The following is an 18,364-nucleotide window of genomic DNA, read 5'->3' on the forward strand; positions in this document are numbered from 1 at the left end:
TATAGAACTAGTTAAAGCACTTCCCCTCTTCATTCAGACAAATAGCATTCTTTGAATACATTTGGTTTCATTCACTTTTTTTTCTCTGTAAAAGAACTTCACATAAGATGTAAAGTTTTATCTTGCTTCTAGTAATATGTAAGGTCACTTGAAAATCATTTTTTTTCCCTTTAAGAATGCAAGTCTTATTTAACCTTTTAATAAGAATCTTGAAGAGAAGTTGAACTCCCCCTGCTGGTTATTTGATAGCAGTTACAAATAAGGCTCTTCAATTAGATTTTCAAAAACAAAGAGAAACATATTATTATAAGTTCATAAAAAATGTAAAGGACAAAACACTTTCCACACATATAAGTTCAGATATCATCAATTGGAAAAATATCAAGTGTTTATGGGTAGGCTGTGCAAATATAATAAAAATGACAATATACCTAAATTAATCTATTTAGTGCCATACCAATAAAACTCCCAAGAAATTATTTTACAGATCTAGAAAAAATAATAACAAAGTTAATTTGGAAGAACAAAAGATCAAGAATTTCAAGGGGAATTAATTTAAAAAATGCAAATGAAGGTGGCCTAACTGTGCCAGACTTATAACTATATTATAAAGCAGTGGTCATGAAAACTATTTAGTACTAGCTAAGAAATAGAGTAGTTGATCAGTGGAATAGGTTAGGTTCATAGTACAAAATAGTTCATGACTATAGTAAATCTAGTGTTTGACAAACCCAAAGACCCCAGCTTTTGGGATAAGAACTCACTATTTGACAAAAACTTCTGGGAAAATTGGAAACTAGTATGGCAAAAACTAGGCACTGACCCACACTTAACACCATATACCAAGATAAGGTTGAAGTGGGTTCATGATTTATACATAAAGAGTGATATTTTAAACAGTTTGGAAGAAGGAAGGATAGTTTATCTTTCATATCTGTGGAGAAGGAAATAATTTATGGGCAAAGAAGAACTGTATTTCATTATTGAACACAAAATAGATAATTTTGATTTTATTATATATTTGAATATATATTGATATATAATATTGTCACATATTATATAACTTAAGTTAAAAAGTTTTTGAACAAACAAAAATATAAAGAAAACATGAGCTTTTAGTCCCTGTGAAGATGATAGGGGAACATTTGAAAAAAATAAAAATGATGTGGTAGAAAAATAAAATGTGTCATATATTTTATAATTTTATTTGGTTACAATAATTTGGTTATACCTTTTACACATTTCATTTATATTGAGAGTAACAAGAATTAAAACTATCTCAAAACCATTTAGGCTAACCTGTACCTGAACAAGAATGAACAACATGCATGACAAATGGTCATGCAATCTTTTCTTTAAGACTTCCTATAAGGAGCAACTCACAAAGTATCACAAAACTTCAGAAATTATACATGATTATAATTTAGGTGATATTAATAATATCTGTAGTTGTTAAAGCTTTACAAGAAGAATTGCCAAAAGCCTCTTAAATATTCCTTTACTGAGAAATACCAGCAGTGGGAGCTTTAGGCAAAGGAATCACAAAAGAACATAAATTAATTTATAAATATGAGGCAATTTAACATGTAAAAAACATCTTTTCAGTTCCTTATCCATTTTTAATATTTTTATTTTAAATAATTTTTATTTTCAAAATATATGCAAAGATAGTTATCAACATTCACCCATGCAAAACCTTGTGTTCCAAATATTTGTCTTTCCATTCCTCCCATCTCTTTCCCAAGACAGCAAGTAATCCAATATATATTAAACATGTATAATTCTTCTATACATATTTCTATATTTTATCATGCTGCACAAGAAAAATCAGGAAAAGGAAAAAAATGAGAAAAAACAACAACAGGTAAACAACAAAAAAAGGTGAAAATACTATGTTGTGATCCACACTCAGTTCCCATAGTCCTCTCTATGGGTTCAGATGGCTCTTGTCCATCACAAGACCATTGTAACTGGCCTGAATCCTCTCATTGTTGAGAATAGCCACGGCTATCAGATATCATCACATAATCTTGTCTTTGCTGTGTACAGTGTTTTCTTGGTCCTGCTCATTTCATTTGGCATTAGGTCATGACATCTAGGCCTTTCTGAAATCATCTTGCTGATTGTTTCTTATAGAACAATAAAATTCATATAATATAATTTATTCAGCCATTCTCTAACTGATGGGCATCCACTTAGTTTCCAATTCCTTGCCACTACAAAAAGGGCAGCTGCACACATTTTTGCACATCTGGGACCCTTTCCCTCCTTTATTGTCTCTTTGGGATACAGACCCAGTAGAGATGATGCTGGATCAAAGTGTAAATGTAGTTTGATTGTCTTCGAGTATAGTTTCAAATTGCTCTCCATATGATTAGATGAGTTCACGACTCCGACAACAATGTATTAGTGGGGGGCAGCTTGGTGGTGAAGTGGATAGAGCACCAGCCTTGAATTCAGGAGGACCCTAGTTCAAATCTGTTCTCAGACACTTAACATTTCCTAGTTGTGTGATCCTGGGCAAGTCACTTAACCCCAGCCTCAGAAAAAGAAAAAAAAAAAAAAAAAAAAAAGAACAATTATTAGTGCCCCAGAAAAACAATTTTTAAAAAACAAACAAACAAACAAAAAACCTTATTTGGAATCTTTTTAAATTAGAATTTGATAAAATAGATTGCATCTTAAATTTTGGGAGTATAAATTGCATAAATTCTTACATCATCAGAATAATATTCTTTGTTTTTTCTGTAGATAATAAAATATTTAGTGCTACAAAAGAATACTTAATTATAGCATTACCATAATTGAATCTTAAACCAAGTCTTATTTCATGTTAATAATAATAAGAAATTATAAAAATATTATTTAAATTTAGAATGTCACTTTTTCCATTTGTGGTTGTGGTAATGTTAATGGAAAAACTGTTGAAGATAATGTAAATAATAACAAGCATACAATAATGAATAACATCATTTTTCTAAGAAAATTCAAAAGTATTACATTAGTGTGCTGGTTGTTCCCTTGTCCTGTTCAGTCCATCCCCTTAAGAGCATAGGTCTGACCTTGTTACTTTCTATTCAGTAAACTGCAGTGATTCCCAATCACCTCTAGAATCAAATATAAAATCCTCTGTCCTTACTTTCTCTACCCTTTCAATCTCAAATTATTTTACACTTCTCCCCTCCCCAGCCACACTCCCAAGGTTCCCAAGACATTTTCACTTGTTATCCTTCTTACAATGCTGGTATTAGAATGTAAAAATCTTTGAGAGCAGGGATTGTCTTTTTTTTCTTTGTGTCTCCTGTACTTACTTGCCTGGTGCATATTAGGGGTTTGATAAATGTTTGTTGACTAACTAGATAGACTGATTATCATTTGTATTATTCCTTATGAATAGGTGATTGCCTAAGTAATTGTGTGAGGTGATAATGATTGCTAGAGGCTTTTGTAGAGAAGGGATTATGTTAGACTGTGAAACTGTATGATTCATTGTCTAAGATGACTGTATCCATTTTTGAACATTCTTAGAATTCTTTTGGGAATTCCTCTAGGACTTATGATGCCTAACTTTAATTGTGTTAAAACTTTATTTTGGAAGGAGGATTTGTCTTTTGGAAATAGTCAAGAGCCATTCAGAGCCAAATTTTATAGATGAGGCCAAATTGTTTAAATACCATTTTGGGTAAAAAATGAGATGTGATTGTATAACATTTTAAAATCTTACTTAATGACTACTGAAGACAGTTCCAAAAGAGGTGTTACCAAAACATTTTAAGCAATGGCAGCATGGTTGCCCCTGAAGTAGCAATATAAATATATGAACTTTTCTGCCACTGTGGATTTTTTCCCCTTTCCTCTCATTTTTAATCAGGGCAGGAGCCAAGCAGGGATGATGTATTTGTAGAATCAGCAAGTTGAGTGATAATCATACTAGGGCATAGTTAAGCAAATCTGAAGGACAGAAATTAGGCAGAAAAGGAGTTCGGGATAACCCCTTTTCTTAAGTCCCCTTGTTCCCATTCTTTCCAGATATGTAAAACAAAAACATTCATAAATCAATATGTTAAAGCAAAAATCTAGTTTTCCAGAAAAGATACAATGTCAAATTTAAGATAATAATAACATTTATTAAGTACTTAACTGTGTGTCATATGCTTTACAAATATTATCTCATTTAATTCTCACAACAGTCCAGGGAGGACTATGCTGTTATACTACTTTTTATAGTTGAGGAAACTGAATTTAATTACTTGCCTCAGGTCACAGAGCTAGTACATGTCTGAGTTTGGATTTGGACTCAAACCTTTCTGCCTTCTGTCCTGGTAGTCTCTCCATTGTACCATCTAACTCTATTTCAGAGATGTTGAAAGTCTTTCAAAAAGATTGAAAATATACAGTAATTTTAATAGTGATAGTCTAACACTACTTAGATTGTAGTAATTAAATACTCTGTAGTTAGGCATAGTTCTTCACATTTGTGAATAATCAAGTCGAAAATTTAGAGAGATCTCTTAACTTTTTGTCTACTTTGTAAAAGTACTATAAATCTAAATGTCAAAATTCTGAAATAATACATTTTACATGTTTATTTCTGAAGCAGAGATTACATAATATCCACATAAGCCATTGTATGTAAGTCTTTTATTATAGATTGCAAAACACCCACAGACTGTTACAATTAGGTATGCTCAAATAATTTCTTGAATATAAGAAGGAAGTATTTTGAAATACTTGACTTACTTTTTTTGTTTTGGATTTTTTTTTTCCAGACAGAACATTGGTGAAAGTATTCTTTATTTGTGGGTGGAGAAAATTCGAGAAGTTCTAATAGAAAAATCTCAGATATCAGAATCAGGTAGGATTTAAAATTTAACTTCAGTTTGTTTTTCATGTAATAGTGACTAAAAAGTCACATAGGCTTCTAAATTCAGAAGCATGACTGTCTTGGTCCAAGTTAAGGATTTATGAAAGAAATTTCTATTAGGAAGTTCATCTGCTTATGACATTTCCTTTGCTACTTAGACCCACACATACACAGAAGTCCCATGACTATTTCTAGCCTTCTACAGATTCCTATTTGTTTGATAGATAGACATTTTACAGACATTTTATAAAATATGTGTCTTTTGACTAGTAGTAAAAACAACAAAAACTCACATTTGTGTAGCATTTTAAGGCTTGCTTTACATACCTTATCTCTGTTGATTGATAATTCAAGCCTGTTAGATTTTCCTCAACACCAGCAGAATATTCGAACATGATACTTTGTACTCATCTGTTTTATGAAAGAATAGACTCTAGCAGGATTGCCTACAATTATTTTGGTTTAAAAAACTTTGAAAAATATTGATAGAAACCAAAAGTAGTAATCATTGAAACAAGAGAAAGGTCATCACAGTTCAAGATCTTAGGACAAAGTAGGGAAACCTTGGAATCCCCAAGCCCCAATCTTGTATGTAACTTCTATAGCTTCGGAACTGTTGTTCTATCCAATAAGCAGCAGAATAGCATAAGGGATGAAGCCCTGTACTTCAAGTCAGGAATATTTGAATTCATGTCCTGCAAGGGGCAAATCATTTAATGTCCCTGAGCCTTATTGTTCTCAACTGCAGTATGGGGTTGCTGGAATCTCATAGGATTGTTGGAAAGCTTAAATAAGATTACATATGCCAAGCATTTTTTAAACCTGAAAGCAGTATAGAAATGTTATTATTCCCAATGTTTATTGACCTGAAATACTATATAAATGTTATTCTTAGTGCTTTTCTTTTCTTTTCACCTCATTCTCACTCTCTTCACATTGGTCTTTCTCTATAGCTTGCTCTTATCAGGAATAAAGTTGCTACAAAAGTAATTATCCCACTGTATTTTTTGGAATCCCATAAAATTACCAGTGGTTTTTTTTTTTTTTTTTTTAATTTTAGAAAAACCTTATTTAGTTCTCTAGGAACAATAGAACTCTAAGGACCATACTTTTAAAAATACTGAACTCATCATAATACAGTGAAAAGATCATAATAGCTAGGTAGAAAGAAGCCCTGTGTTCATACCCCACTATTGCCACACCTGTTTGACTTTAGGCAAATCACTTAGTTACAGTTTCTTTTTATCTATAGTATGAGGGTGTTTAGAGCAGGTGGCCTTTGTGATTCTTCCATCTCTATCTCTGTGACCTTATATCAATTTAAATTAGTCTCCAATTTCTAAAAAGGGAGCTTTGGAAAACTAGTTTTCCAAATATAATTGATATTATAAATACATATTTTATGGAATACTATAATTGAATCTTTATCGGCAAGTTCCAATGTCTTTTCTACTGACCAGAATAGCCTCATATAAACAAGAACATTATTTGATATGATTTTGTAATGAAGTTTATAATCTTGCAGCAAATAGTAGAATTGTTTTAAGCTGGCTCGAGGGATGTAATGAATAATTGTGTAAGTAATAGTTCAAATATAAATTCCATAGAAAATCAGTAATAGATAGCCAGCCTTAGCATTATGTTTATGTGCTACAAAAAGAAAGAGGTAATTATTTTAAGTATTTTAGCCACCTGTGCTAATAAGTAATTATATCAGAGTATAAGTGCACATACATAATTTTAGTATTTTAAGAAAAATGTTTATTATTATTTTTATCTTAAGCATGTCCTATTGATATGAATATTTCTTTTGCCTTTTTTATAATTTCAAAATTTCCACCTCTGGTTTTATAATATATCTTCAGTTATCTTAGCAAGTGACTCAAAATTATTAAAGTAAAAAAAGATTAATTTAAATTTAATTGTTAAGATTGTGCTTTGTAACACTTTTTTAGCAGTGGGGAATGATTATAACATAAAAACACAGCAGTTAAATCTAAAAATTGCAGAAAGGTTGAGCATCCTTTTGGAATCTTAATCTTAAACTGGTTGTCTTAAAATATTTTTACAGTTCCATAAGGCTTTTATCTAAATTCTACTTCATTTAACACTTCTTTAAGTAAAAATTTATTGTTATTTGTACATGTTTCCATAATAATATTTTAAAATTTAATTGGATTTCATTTGAAAAAAATATTTTCATAAGTTTGTTTGGAGATTTTGTGTGAAAATACAGGAACTATTTTGTAGAATAAGAGGAATAATTTATGAGTAAAAAAACCTGAATAGTTCTTGTTGATTTTCATGGGTAGGCCATTCACTTGCTATAGTTTAGGCTAAGCCTGTTATGAAAATTTAGAGATTAATCTTTGGAAACAAAGAATTTCAGTGTATTGTACACATCTGCCTAGGCCCAGATATAAAGAAGACAACTGAAGAGGAAGATGTTGACTGTGAAGATGATTATTTTTTTGATTATCAGTCAAAAAATACAATTGAAGCCTTGGATTTTGTTATCACTGAAAACCAATCAGGTATATTGTTATTGAATATTTAGTTTACTTGGAAACTATATCCATTAAATCATTATCACCATCATCATAACTGACATCTATATAGTGATTTAATGTTTTGTAAAATATTTCAAAACATCGTAAAATTTTAATGTATTTGAACTTTACAGCAATTTTGCAAAATAAATACTGTTGTCATTCCAATTTTACAGATTAGGATCAGTAGCTCAGTAAAAAAGTGCAGCAGGATGGTATTAAAACTCTAAAAGTTTGAAAATATCAGAGCTAAGAATTTTTAGGAATGGCATTATTCTTAGCAGACTGGTTTTTACATTATTCATTATAAAATAGTATTTTTTCAGTCTTTTACATTTTTACCTTATTTCAATTAAAAATTCCTTTAATTGTGGTTTACTCTTATTTATTTCTATTTCCAAAGTTATATTTTAAAATTTGTTTGAAAATACATAGTTTCTATAATAAGCTTTTTCAGCTTTTATTTGAAAATATAGATAGGAATATTTTGGGAAAAATTAGTAGAGCTACTAATAAATAGACTGTAGAGTTTAAATGAACTTTCATATAGTTTCATTCTCACTGAAGTAGATAATGCCAATCTATGTCAGTGTGGAGAATAAATGTTGTATGGGAACTTGTATAAAGAGTGACATGGAAAATCATTTACTACCCCCAGTATTTCTTAGAAATTGAAAGTACTTATTAAAGAAAATAAAGTAAGCCATGTTTTCAACATATAGATGCTGAAGAACTACCATCAATTAAGCATGGTGTGCCAATCACTGACCGAAGAAGCACTTTTCAAGCACATTTAGCTCCTGTAGTTTTCCTTAAGCAGGTAAGTTTACAGTATTAAAATTGTTGTTTTCATTTTTGTGCCAAAATAATTAGAATTAACTTTAACTGTTACCTTAACCTTTACTTTTTATTTAAGAGTTTTCCTATTAGATGACACATTTTAAATATGTTTTTCCTATTTTAAGATTATTTTGACTCTTGTAATATATGCATATGGACACATATGCATATACATAGATACACATATATTTATATATTTATTTACTTGTCAGAGATAACTTGATGCATTTAAGATTTGTCCTGATATAAACAATGCTCTTAAATGTCTTCAAATTTGGAAAACACTTTATATGCATTGTTAAAAGTCATATAACATAGTACGCTGTACTATATTTCAAAGCAATCTATATTTTCATCTTGGGCTTAGGCAAATTACAGTCCCTTAGTAAAATAGAGTTCAGTGCCCCATGCAGGAAAACCTGAATTAAAAATTGGTCACTGACACTTATTAGCTTGGGTGATCCTGGTAAGTTGTCATTTATTCTGTCTGCCCTGGTTTCCTCATCTGTAAAGTGGGGAATGATAATAAGAATGGCTACCTTCTAAGGCTGTTGTATGAAGTGCTATATAAATGCTAGTTATCATAATGTTATTGTTATTGTGAGTAAAATTTGTACTCTGTGGTGTTTTCTGCTTGTAGGTGTCCAATAAATATGTTGATTTCATTTGATTTGACTTCAGAGATGGAATCAAAGATACCAACCCAAACTTCTCCATTCCAGACAACAGTATTAACCTTCTTTCTATATCCAATAAATACAGAATAGAGAATATTTTAAAATCTAAAGTCCTGTGAAATTCTGCCTGGTTTGAAATCTCAAGTAAAGTATCTGAAATAGAAGAAATATAATGTCAAAATGATAAAAGACTAGCTCTAACAATTAACATCAGTCCTGGGAGCTCTTTGAATGTTTTTATTAGCATGACAAAATATGTTAAAATGCTTTAAGGTGAAGTTGTTTCTTCATTTGTTTATATAGCATTTACAATTATTCTTATATGAGGAAAAAATAATTGTTTTTATTTTCAAGGTAAAAATGGTTCTTGCCAAATTATACGAGAATAAGAAAATAGCCAATGCTACCCACAATATCTATGCTTACAGGTGAGTCATGACTATAATATAACACATGCAATTGGTGAAAGGGGAGAGATCATTAAGGGCATGTTGGGAGTTTTTTAAAGCCAAACAAACTACCATAGATTAGGTAAAAAAAAAAAAAAAAAAAAAAAAAAAAGTCTGTATCTGAAGTAAATGAAATTGCAAACAAATAAGAATTTCAATCATCAAAACCCGAATGAACAAACTGTTACAATAAAATCTTATCTTGTCTGTACTTCTCAAGGAATAGGGCATTTGGAAGAGTTACCATACAGTTGAGTTTGTATACTTTATCTATTTGGCTTACTTTACAACCTCATACTTTATAACCTCATATTTGAGAATTGTATGTTTTACACATTTTTTGTTGGAACTCTTTCTAAATTGCATATTTCTTTGACTGTTAAAGCAGAACTTGTTAAATACTATTTATCTCTTTTTGATGATTTAATATTTTCATTATGATTGTGAACTCTAAACATTACATATTAAAAGCCTGTGATTTCATCTGTGTAGAACTGCTACCATATCAGAACCCATCTGTACCATAAAGTCTTAGAGGTTTTCCTGAGGTGCATAGAGTTTAAGCATCCTGCCAATAGTTATACAGCTAGTAAGTATCAGAGGCAATGCTGAACTCAAGTCTTCTGGGTATCCAGCATTCTGTCCATTGGGCCGTACCGTTTTAAGAACTAGTTGATATAACAGTGTTAGACTGACACCAAATGATTGCACTTGAGTTTTGTCCAGTTTTTTAGATTGATTATAGAATTTTCAACTGTCAGCTATCACTTCTTGCTGCTATCAATACACCCAATTTTCTCCTTTTAATTTGTTGCTTCTAATCAACTGTGAGCCTAACCAGTTTTTCTAAAGATACATGTCTTTGAAAGAAGCAGGGAAGGAGGAGGAGTGATACTTATGTTTCCGAAAGTAACAATAGCTTCATTAGACTAAATATTTTTAGTATATACCTTTTTTTTTTTTTAATCATTGTAGGTATTCCTTCAGTGTCTGTATATAATAGCCCCTTGATGTAAGACAGTCTTCAGGAATTGTCTGTCCAAGAAAACTTAGCATTTTGGAGCCAACCTTTAGCTGATGGTCATCTGTAAATTAGACCTTAGATTGGATTTGGACCCTGAATGAGCTTGTAGCTCAAAGCTTTTCCATTTTAGTGGTACCTGCAAGTTGGTGTTCCATAGGTATAACTTTGAAAATCTAAGGATTTCTCCATGCCATAATGAGATGTCACAGATGTACTTTAGTAGAGATTTATCCCTTAAAATAGTAGATAATTAATAAGAAACAGCGTGGAACAACCAATCCAAATTATGGCTTTCAGGTAGAATTATTTACAGATGTACTAATTTGGAAATCTTGACATCAGCCAATATTTAGAATAATTTTTAAATTTTGCTGAAAATGATATTTTGGGGCTCTAGAGTTTAACAATAGTATATATGTTTGCAGAATATATTGTGAAGATAGGCGGACTTTCTTGCAGGACTGTGAAGATGATGGGGAAACAGCCGCAGGTGGACGTCTCCTTCATCTTATGCAGGTAGAAATAAGAGAAAACTTTTCTAAGTAGTATACTTTGATTTTTCTCAGTTACAAAAAAAATGAATTCAGATAAGAGCAAATCACTCTATGCCATCTGTAGTATAACAATGAGGTTTTTTTTTTTTTTTTTTATTTAAGTAGATAAAAAGAGCGAAATAGATTACCACTTTAACAGGGACAGAGAACAAAAACAATTCAAAGAATTGTTTTGAAATCCATTCATGCAGCTAGAACATGATGCTATATATGTGTGTGTATATATATATATATATGTAAACACATATACATGTATGTATACACACATATACATTCATATATATAAATATGCATTTATAATATGCATATACATATAAATGGTTGCCTATAATTATACATACAAACACACACACATTCATATATATACCTATATAAAGTTTATGCTGTGCTTGTTTGTCCCTTCTTGAAAAGTGGATAAGATGATCCTTTTTAGTTCCGAGTCTCTCCATATTTTTCTAAAGACACCAATTCATAATTTCCTTCACCTTAGCAATATACTCTCTTAGTTGTTTTAAATAGTCTTTAAATATTAAAACAATATTGATTAATATGACTGATTTATAGTGTAGCTTCCTATTTTTCTCTTTTGATTTAATCTATTTTAACTTTAACTTTGAGATTACTACACTTGCTTTTTTTCCTAAGAATTCCTACTCCTGGTCATTATTATTATGATTGTGTATATTTCTTGTTTCTTATTCCTGCTGGTTTCCTATCTTGGCTTTACTTTTACCTTCCTAATACTGAACTTATCCTCCTCCAAGAATCACTCACTTTTTTCCTCTCTTCCCACCCTTTCCTCTTTTATCTTTCCTTCCCTCTTTTACCCATACCTGTTAATGTACAAATCTTATTCCCTTGCCATTAATTTAACATACCCTTCTTTGCTCCCTCCTTTATCTTATTCCTCCCTCTTTTTCTTACTAAATTTAGAACCTTTTATATCCTTTATATATATATGTGTATGTGTATATATATATGTATATATATATATTTCCCTCTTTAACCCATTCCTGTTGTGAGTAGGATTTCATAACTACCAGGCTTCCTCCCCTATCTAATTCCTTGTGTCAGTTCTTGGTGTCACACCTCATTCATGTAACCTAATTATTCTTTTTACCTTTTCCTATATGAGTTTGGATTTTTATTATTTTTATTTTTTCCTGAGGCTGGGGTTAAGTGACTTGCCCAGGGTCACACAGCTAGGAAGTGTTAAATGTCTGAGACCAAATTTGAATTCACGGTCCTCCTGAATTCAAGGCTGGTGCTCTATCCACTGCGCCACCTAGCTGCCCTCTGAGTTTGGATTTTTAGAATTACATCATGCTCAGCTCTATCCCAAGCTTTCTTTTGAATAGACAACTACTAATGATAGCCTTAGACATATGGTTTACATTTCTACATATAAAGCATAAATAGTTTGTCCTTTTTGAGTCCTTTTAATTTAATCTTTGATGTTTACCTGATAAGTGTCTTGGATCTTACATATCAAATTTTCTATTAACTTAAGGTCTTTTTTTTAACAAAATCCTGAAAATCTGACAATTCATTGAATGTCTTTTTTTTTTTTTTTTCCAGGACTATGCTTAACTTTGCTGGGTATGCTGTTTTCAGCTGCAACCCTTGTTCTTTTGCTCTTCTACTTCCTCTTTTTAAAACCTAAAGTTTTTCATTTCCTTAGTTTCAAACATAAAACTTATCCTCTCTGATCAGGACCTTAAGTGAACTGAAAAACTTGGTTTTTTGTAACCATTTAAAAATGTGTCTTGGGGGAAAAAATCAAGGTTTTTATATTTCATAAAAATTTATATGGTAAAAGAAAGATGAATATTAATATGTTTTGAGAATATACTGTGAGGAAAGATAAACATGAGATTTTAAAAGTGTTTTTGGTGTAGTTGTTCTTTTTCCTTTTAAATAGTTTTGTAGAATAAGGTTTTTGAATTTCATAAATTTAATGTGTGTTGATTTGAATTCAATTGACTTTTTTAGGTCTCATTTTCATTATCTGTAAAATGAGGAGTTTGAGTCAAATTCTATATAATAATATCCCTTCCAGCTCAAAAATTGCATGATTCCATATCCTGACTGCAGATCTCTTTGACTGCTAATCTCCTCCAGACTTCCATATGGTCCTAGTGTTGTGGCTGCTGAAGTTAATTTTTTAAGTACTGTTGTGCTGTATTTTATATGAAGTTTTTTTTTTTTTTTTCCTTTAAAGCCTGTATTTATATATGGAAATGTATAACTAATTGATAAGTGGTATGACATAGTGGATAGAGAACTTTAGAGTGATGAAGAATGAATTTAAAGTGCATTTTGTACATATCTTGCAGTAGCAGTACAGTATAACTCTGGGCAAGTCATTTACTAAGTCAGAGGCTTTAAATAACTCTCTTAAAACTATAAATTGAAGGACAGTTTTCAATTTGCATTATTAAAAGTAGTTTCTACACTGGGGAGTGTCATGCCCTGATTAAATCACAGATTCATCCTAACAACAAATAATTATGTTTTAAAAAACACAGATTTTGAACGTACGGAATGTTTTGGTGGTGGTATCACGCTGGTATGGTGGTATTTTACTTGGACCAGATCGCTTTAAACACATCAACAACTGTGCCAGAAACATCCTAGTTCAAGAGAACTATACAAACTCACCAGTAAGTTGTTATTGATAGTGTCTAAAGATAACTTATGTCCTGTGAGGTTTGAAAAAAGCAGTTGAAAACTTGAAACCTTTAAACCATACATTTCATATTTTGTATGATTCTTGGATAGACCCTTTTTGGTTACAAATTCATTAAGATGTACAATCAAAAATGGTGTGGTATAGTGAAAAATACCCTTGTAGTAGTGAGGCTTTCTGTATTATATTTTTATTATTAACTGGAAGAGTGATCAGGAGCAATTCACCACCCCTTTGAGTCTCAGTTTTTTACTAGTCAGTGAGGGAGCAAATGAGATGACAGCTAAAGTCCCACCTACCTTCAGAATTTGGATTTGACTATATCACTTGAAGTCACTTTTTTTTTTTTTTAACACCCCCCCCCCCCCTCCCTGAAACAAGCTCTTTTTGCTTTTCTTCTAGCAACTTGCTTTTTAGTGTGGAGTGATGTGATAACACTGTGCCTGCCACTTCTTAGGTATCTACCTAGTAATAATACCTTTCTGCTTTCATAAGCTCACCTTCTTGCTGGTCACCTGGAATAGTAAATGGGATACCTTAGTGATTTCAATTAACTTCTGGGGTATCCCTGTTCCCCATTTTGGAATCAGTCTTGAAGTCCTTTATCTTTAGGGCTCTAGGGCTTTCATCTTCACTAATTGCTTTTTTACTAGTCACTGACTCTCACCTCAAAGCCATGGAAGTCAGCTTCCTGAACCTTTTTAATCCCTGGGTTTAGAAATTTGCTCTATGTGATCCTTAGCCACCTTTTTCTGCTCTTGTAATTACAACTGGATATTATGCTTCCTTCTGCGTGTCTATTTCCTGTTTCAACGCATCTAAGATTAAATATAAAAGAAAAGAAAATGTACAATTCAGAAATAATTCAGTTGAATAAGATAATTAAAAGTACATAAAATTATTTTTAGAAGTAAATGAAAACTACTAATCACCACACCACACAATATCTAAATTTTTTGACCTGTAAATTCCTCAGGCTAATGTTTGCCTTCATTATCGTTTTTAGGCTGATTTGCTTTACTTGTGGTTTCTATACAATAATAAAATCTTTTGCCCAGAATACCCTCTACTGAATTTGTATTAGTTTAGTGATTTCCTAGCCCTAGTTGGTCCCTTTTATAATCCAAGGCTGATTCTTATCCAGACAGAAAGTTCCTTGATATTGCTGGAAAGCTTTTGATGCTAAAATCATATTAATATATAATTATTTATCTGACTGGTTATCTACCCTCCCTCTTCCCTGGAGAGAAGAAAGTGGGAATAGTTGTGACCCACAATTAAAGTTTATCCAGTTATCTTTAAAACAGAATTCAATACCCTTATGACAATACACATAAAGAGGCTTCTTTATTAATAGAATTCATACTTCTTGACAATAGCTTAATCTTAATATACCAATGTAACTTTTTTAATGGGAATTATATGATTTTGCAACATAGCCATAGTGTGTGTGTATGTGTGTGCGCGCACGTGTGTGTATGTGTACTGGCTATGTATGTAGAAGTTAGCTAATAACTTATTATTGCTATATTTTTTTCTTATGGCTCTGAAAACCTTGCCATTCCTACTAAAGCTTGATATATTAGGTTAACCAACAAAAAGTCATATTCTTACTTGGAAAATGTTACGGGACCTAGAAAATATTTCAAAAGTATAATTAGATTATTTTTTAATATTTTAAAGAAGTCAGAAATGTGATCTTATAGATGTTTGTGAAATATTGTCAATGGTAGATAATTATTAGTAATTCTTTTCATGTTCATCCCACTTGAAAGGGAGGTGTGAAAAGTTTGTGGAGTTTTTATATTTTTATCTCGATTGTCACTAATACAAGTGTCTTCATAATTGATTTTCATTAAAACTATTTGTATTTTACTTATGAATCTTCTTTTTATTGTAGAATAAAATTAAGCACATTTGCATTATGACAAAATATATTTGCCCTTGACCTATCTTTTTCATTGAAGAAAACCATATTGATTTTTGACTTTTTCAGGAGGAATCATCCAAGCACCTGGGAAAGAACAAAAGAGTAAAAAAAGACAAGAAGAAAAATGAACATTTTACTTGAAAATCTAGCTTTTAAAGATATCTTTGTTTTGATTATATAATTAATCATCAAGGAATACTTTCTGTAGAGAAGATCCTTGAAAGACATTCATTGTTACTACTCAATCCAGGAGTTCAAGAAAACATGACATGGATGCCAGCCAGGATTTTCACTTATTTCTTGATTGTCCCAATTGACCAGAAATGGAGAACTTGTGTATTCATGTGTTACTAAGAATGATTCAGAAAAGTTAATCAAACCTCATTGTCATTGTTTCTAATTTTGGGAAGTTAAACGTTTCTCTAAGTGAATTACCTGTACTTTTGGATTACATGTCAAGTGCCTTTCTTATGTGATGGAAACCATCACTGGAGGGTTTAAATACTTGATGTCTTGTCACCTGGATTCTTGTTTGAGTTAAATGAATATTGTATTTTGCAATACTTTACAGAATGTTTGAGCTCCTGGAGAGCTACTTTTTTTTTTTTTATTTTTAATTGTGGTTCAAAAAGCTCACTTTAGTTTGAGTGAACATTTCTGACTTGTGTGCATTTAGTGAAAATCCAGCTAATACCTATCAGTAGAAAAGTATTAGAGATAATCATTTGTATAACTTACAATGAATTATGTAGATATCCTAAGACATTGGTAAAGAATCTGTTATTGAAAATCACAGAAGACATTTTCAGATCCACATTTTGGTTTTTGTACAGTAATGTGTAATAATAAAAATGTAGTATCAACAGGCCTTTTTTGTTTTTTTTTTTTTTTAAATGGGACATGGAAATGTAGCATTCTGTTTCTTTTTAAGATCTAAAAATATCTTACTAATAGTTTTTGTTGTGGAAATTAGAGTATCGTAGGAAGTAGCCTCTAGTGAATGGGCTAGGTAAGGAGATGGTCTGGAGAAAAGTACTGTGGTGCTATGGACATGGTACCCATAAGTATTCTGTAGTCATTGACATTCAGGTTACAGCCCTCTTTTCTGCTGAGATACAAAATACAATGTTTAATTAAATTACCAAGCTTCCATACAGTGAGGTCAAACAAGGTCTTGGCTAGAAAAAAGAACAAATCTTTTTGACTGGATATGTCACTGCTTTGTTGAGTTGTGATCCCATATGTATGTATGCTCTTTCTGTAGGACAGATGACAACTCATCCATGCCTTCCTCACTTAGGCCATTCTTGTTTATTTCATTCACTAAATTCTTAGTCTAATACATTGAACACCTTCCTCTATAAAAGGGCTTTTTAATTTTCTTGGAGTCTACTAAAATTTGGAGGGAAAAAATTACATCTTTATTATAGCTAATTACCTTGATAATCCTGGACATTTGATACATTTAAAAACATCACTCTGAGACGGGATCTATAGGCTTCATCACACTGCCAAGAAGGTTACATGACACAAAAAGGGTTAAGTCAAGTTGCTCTTGATCGTTTAATATTTTATGGATGCTGGTGTAAAGTGGGATAGGTCAGTATTTTAGTGGATGGAGTATTAAGCCTACCTAGAGTTCAAATTCAGCCTCAAACACTAGCTTTGTGACCCTGGGCAAATCACATATCCCTTTTTGCCTCAGTTCTCCATTTGTAAAATAAACTAGGAAGGAAACCCTAAATGGGGTCACAACGAGTTGGACACAACTGAGATGATTGCATAGCAACTGAACAAGTACAACATTTGGGCTGCCTGTCATCTCTTGCTTTTACAACTTGACTACCTCCTTTTCTAGTTGTGGGTATGCTTTGATGATGTCTTATACTACTTTGTGCATGCAAGTCATTTTGGGTAACACACTATAACCAAAGGAGAAACTGCTTTCTCCTTTGATTCATTTGCTATTTAAAATTCTTTCTGAATTTTAAATAGCAAATGAATCATAGCATTACAGGGAAAATATTGATGTTAAAACAATGATTTTGTGTGTGTATGTGTGTGAGGGAGTATCTGGATATAACTAAAAGTACTTTGCATTTTCTCAAATTTATTCCCACCCACTTTTTTCTTCCTTTTTTACTTCTAAGCTCAGCTAATTGTCCATCTATAGTACTTATCTAAGAAATACATAATCAGTTGCTCATTCATGTGGAAACATGAATGCTTCATCTATTTTTCATCAGAATAAAAGGAATAAATATTAAACTTAGTTATTATTTAACATTGAACTTGAAAATTTCTTCCCTGATTTACAAGCTGTTAATTTCTTATCTTGTTGGCAGTAACTCAAATTCTCTTAGATATTATAAATAAATTGTCCTTAATCACTTATTCTAATGAGAAAAGTATTATCAGAGATAATTAAAACAAACAAACAAAACTCTAGCCTGAATTTTTCTTGAAAGAGAAGCAGCAAGTAAAGCGGAGAAGAGAGATTTGGGTAGGGGCAGGGGAGATGCAATTATGAAAAACAGACGGAAGAAGTGAATTCTGGTATGTTCTATTCTTGGAGAAGTTCAGTTCCTTTTACCAGTGAACAATAATGAGATTGTATAGGATGCAATACATAGAGAGAATAGTGAAAGATATATCTTATGTATGTTATGTATAATAACTTTTTCTGAATTTATAGGTGAGGAAAGTGTTGGCTATCTTGTGCCACTATTAGGTTGTTAAAAATTCGGGAAAGAATATCAGAGAGGAATTTGGAAAAAGAGGAAGTTAT

At 31.4% G+C, this 18,364-nt stretch overlaps 1 protein-coding gene across 1 annotated transcript in view; it reads left to right on the forward strand.

The window, feature by feature from the left end:
- IMPACT (impact RWD domain protein) overlaps positions 1 to 16,444 on the forward strand; it is a 28,333-nt gene extending 11,889 nt beyond the window's left edge. Inside the window, exons 5-11 of the mRNA XM_074276893.1 lie at positions 4,770 to 4,855; positions 7,276 to 7,398; positions 8,136 to 8,233; positions 9,285 to 9,358; positions 10,829 to 10,919; positions 13,486 to 13,620; positions 15,643 to 16,444. Of these exons, the coding sequence (XP_074132994.1) occupies positions 4,770 to 4,855; positions 7,276 to 7,398; positions 8,136 to 8,233; positions 9,285 to 9,358; positions 10,829 to 10,919; positions 13,486 to 13,620; positions 15,643 to 15,717 (682 nt within the window). The 3' untranslated portion in view covers positions 15,718 to 16,444. The remainder of the gene's footprint in view (positions 1 to 4,769; positions 4,856 to 7,275; positions 7,399 to 8,135; positions 8,234 to 9,284; positions 9,359 to 10,828; positions 10,920 to 13,485; positions 13,621 to 15,642) is intronic.
- Positions 16,445 to 18,364: the final 1,920 nt, after the last annotated feature.

Source organism: Sminthopsis crassicaudata, chromosome 1 (assembly GCF_048593235.1).
Source record: "Sminthopsis crassicaudata isolate SCR6 chromosome 1, ASM4859323v1, whole genome shotgun sequence".
Classification (NCBI taxonomy): domain Eukaryota; kingdom Metazoa; phylum Chordata; class Mammalia; order Dasyuromorphia; family Dasyuridae; genus Sminthopsis; species Sminthopsis crassicaudata.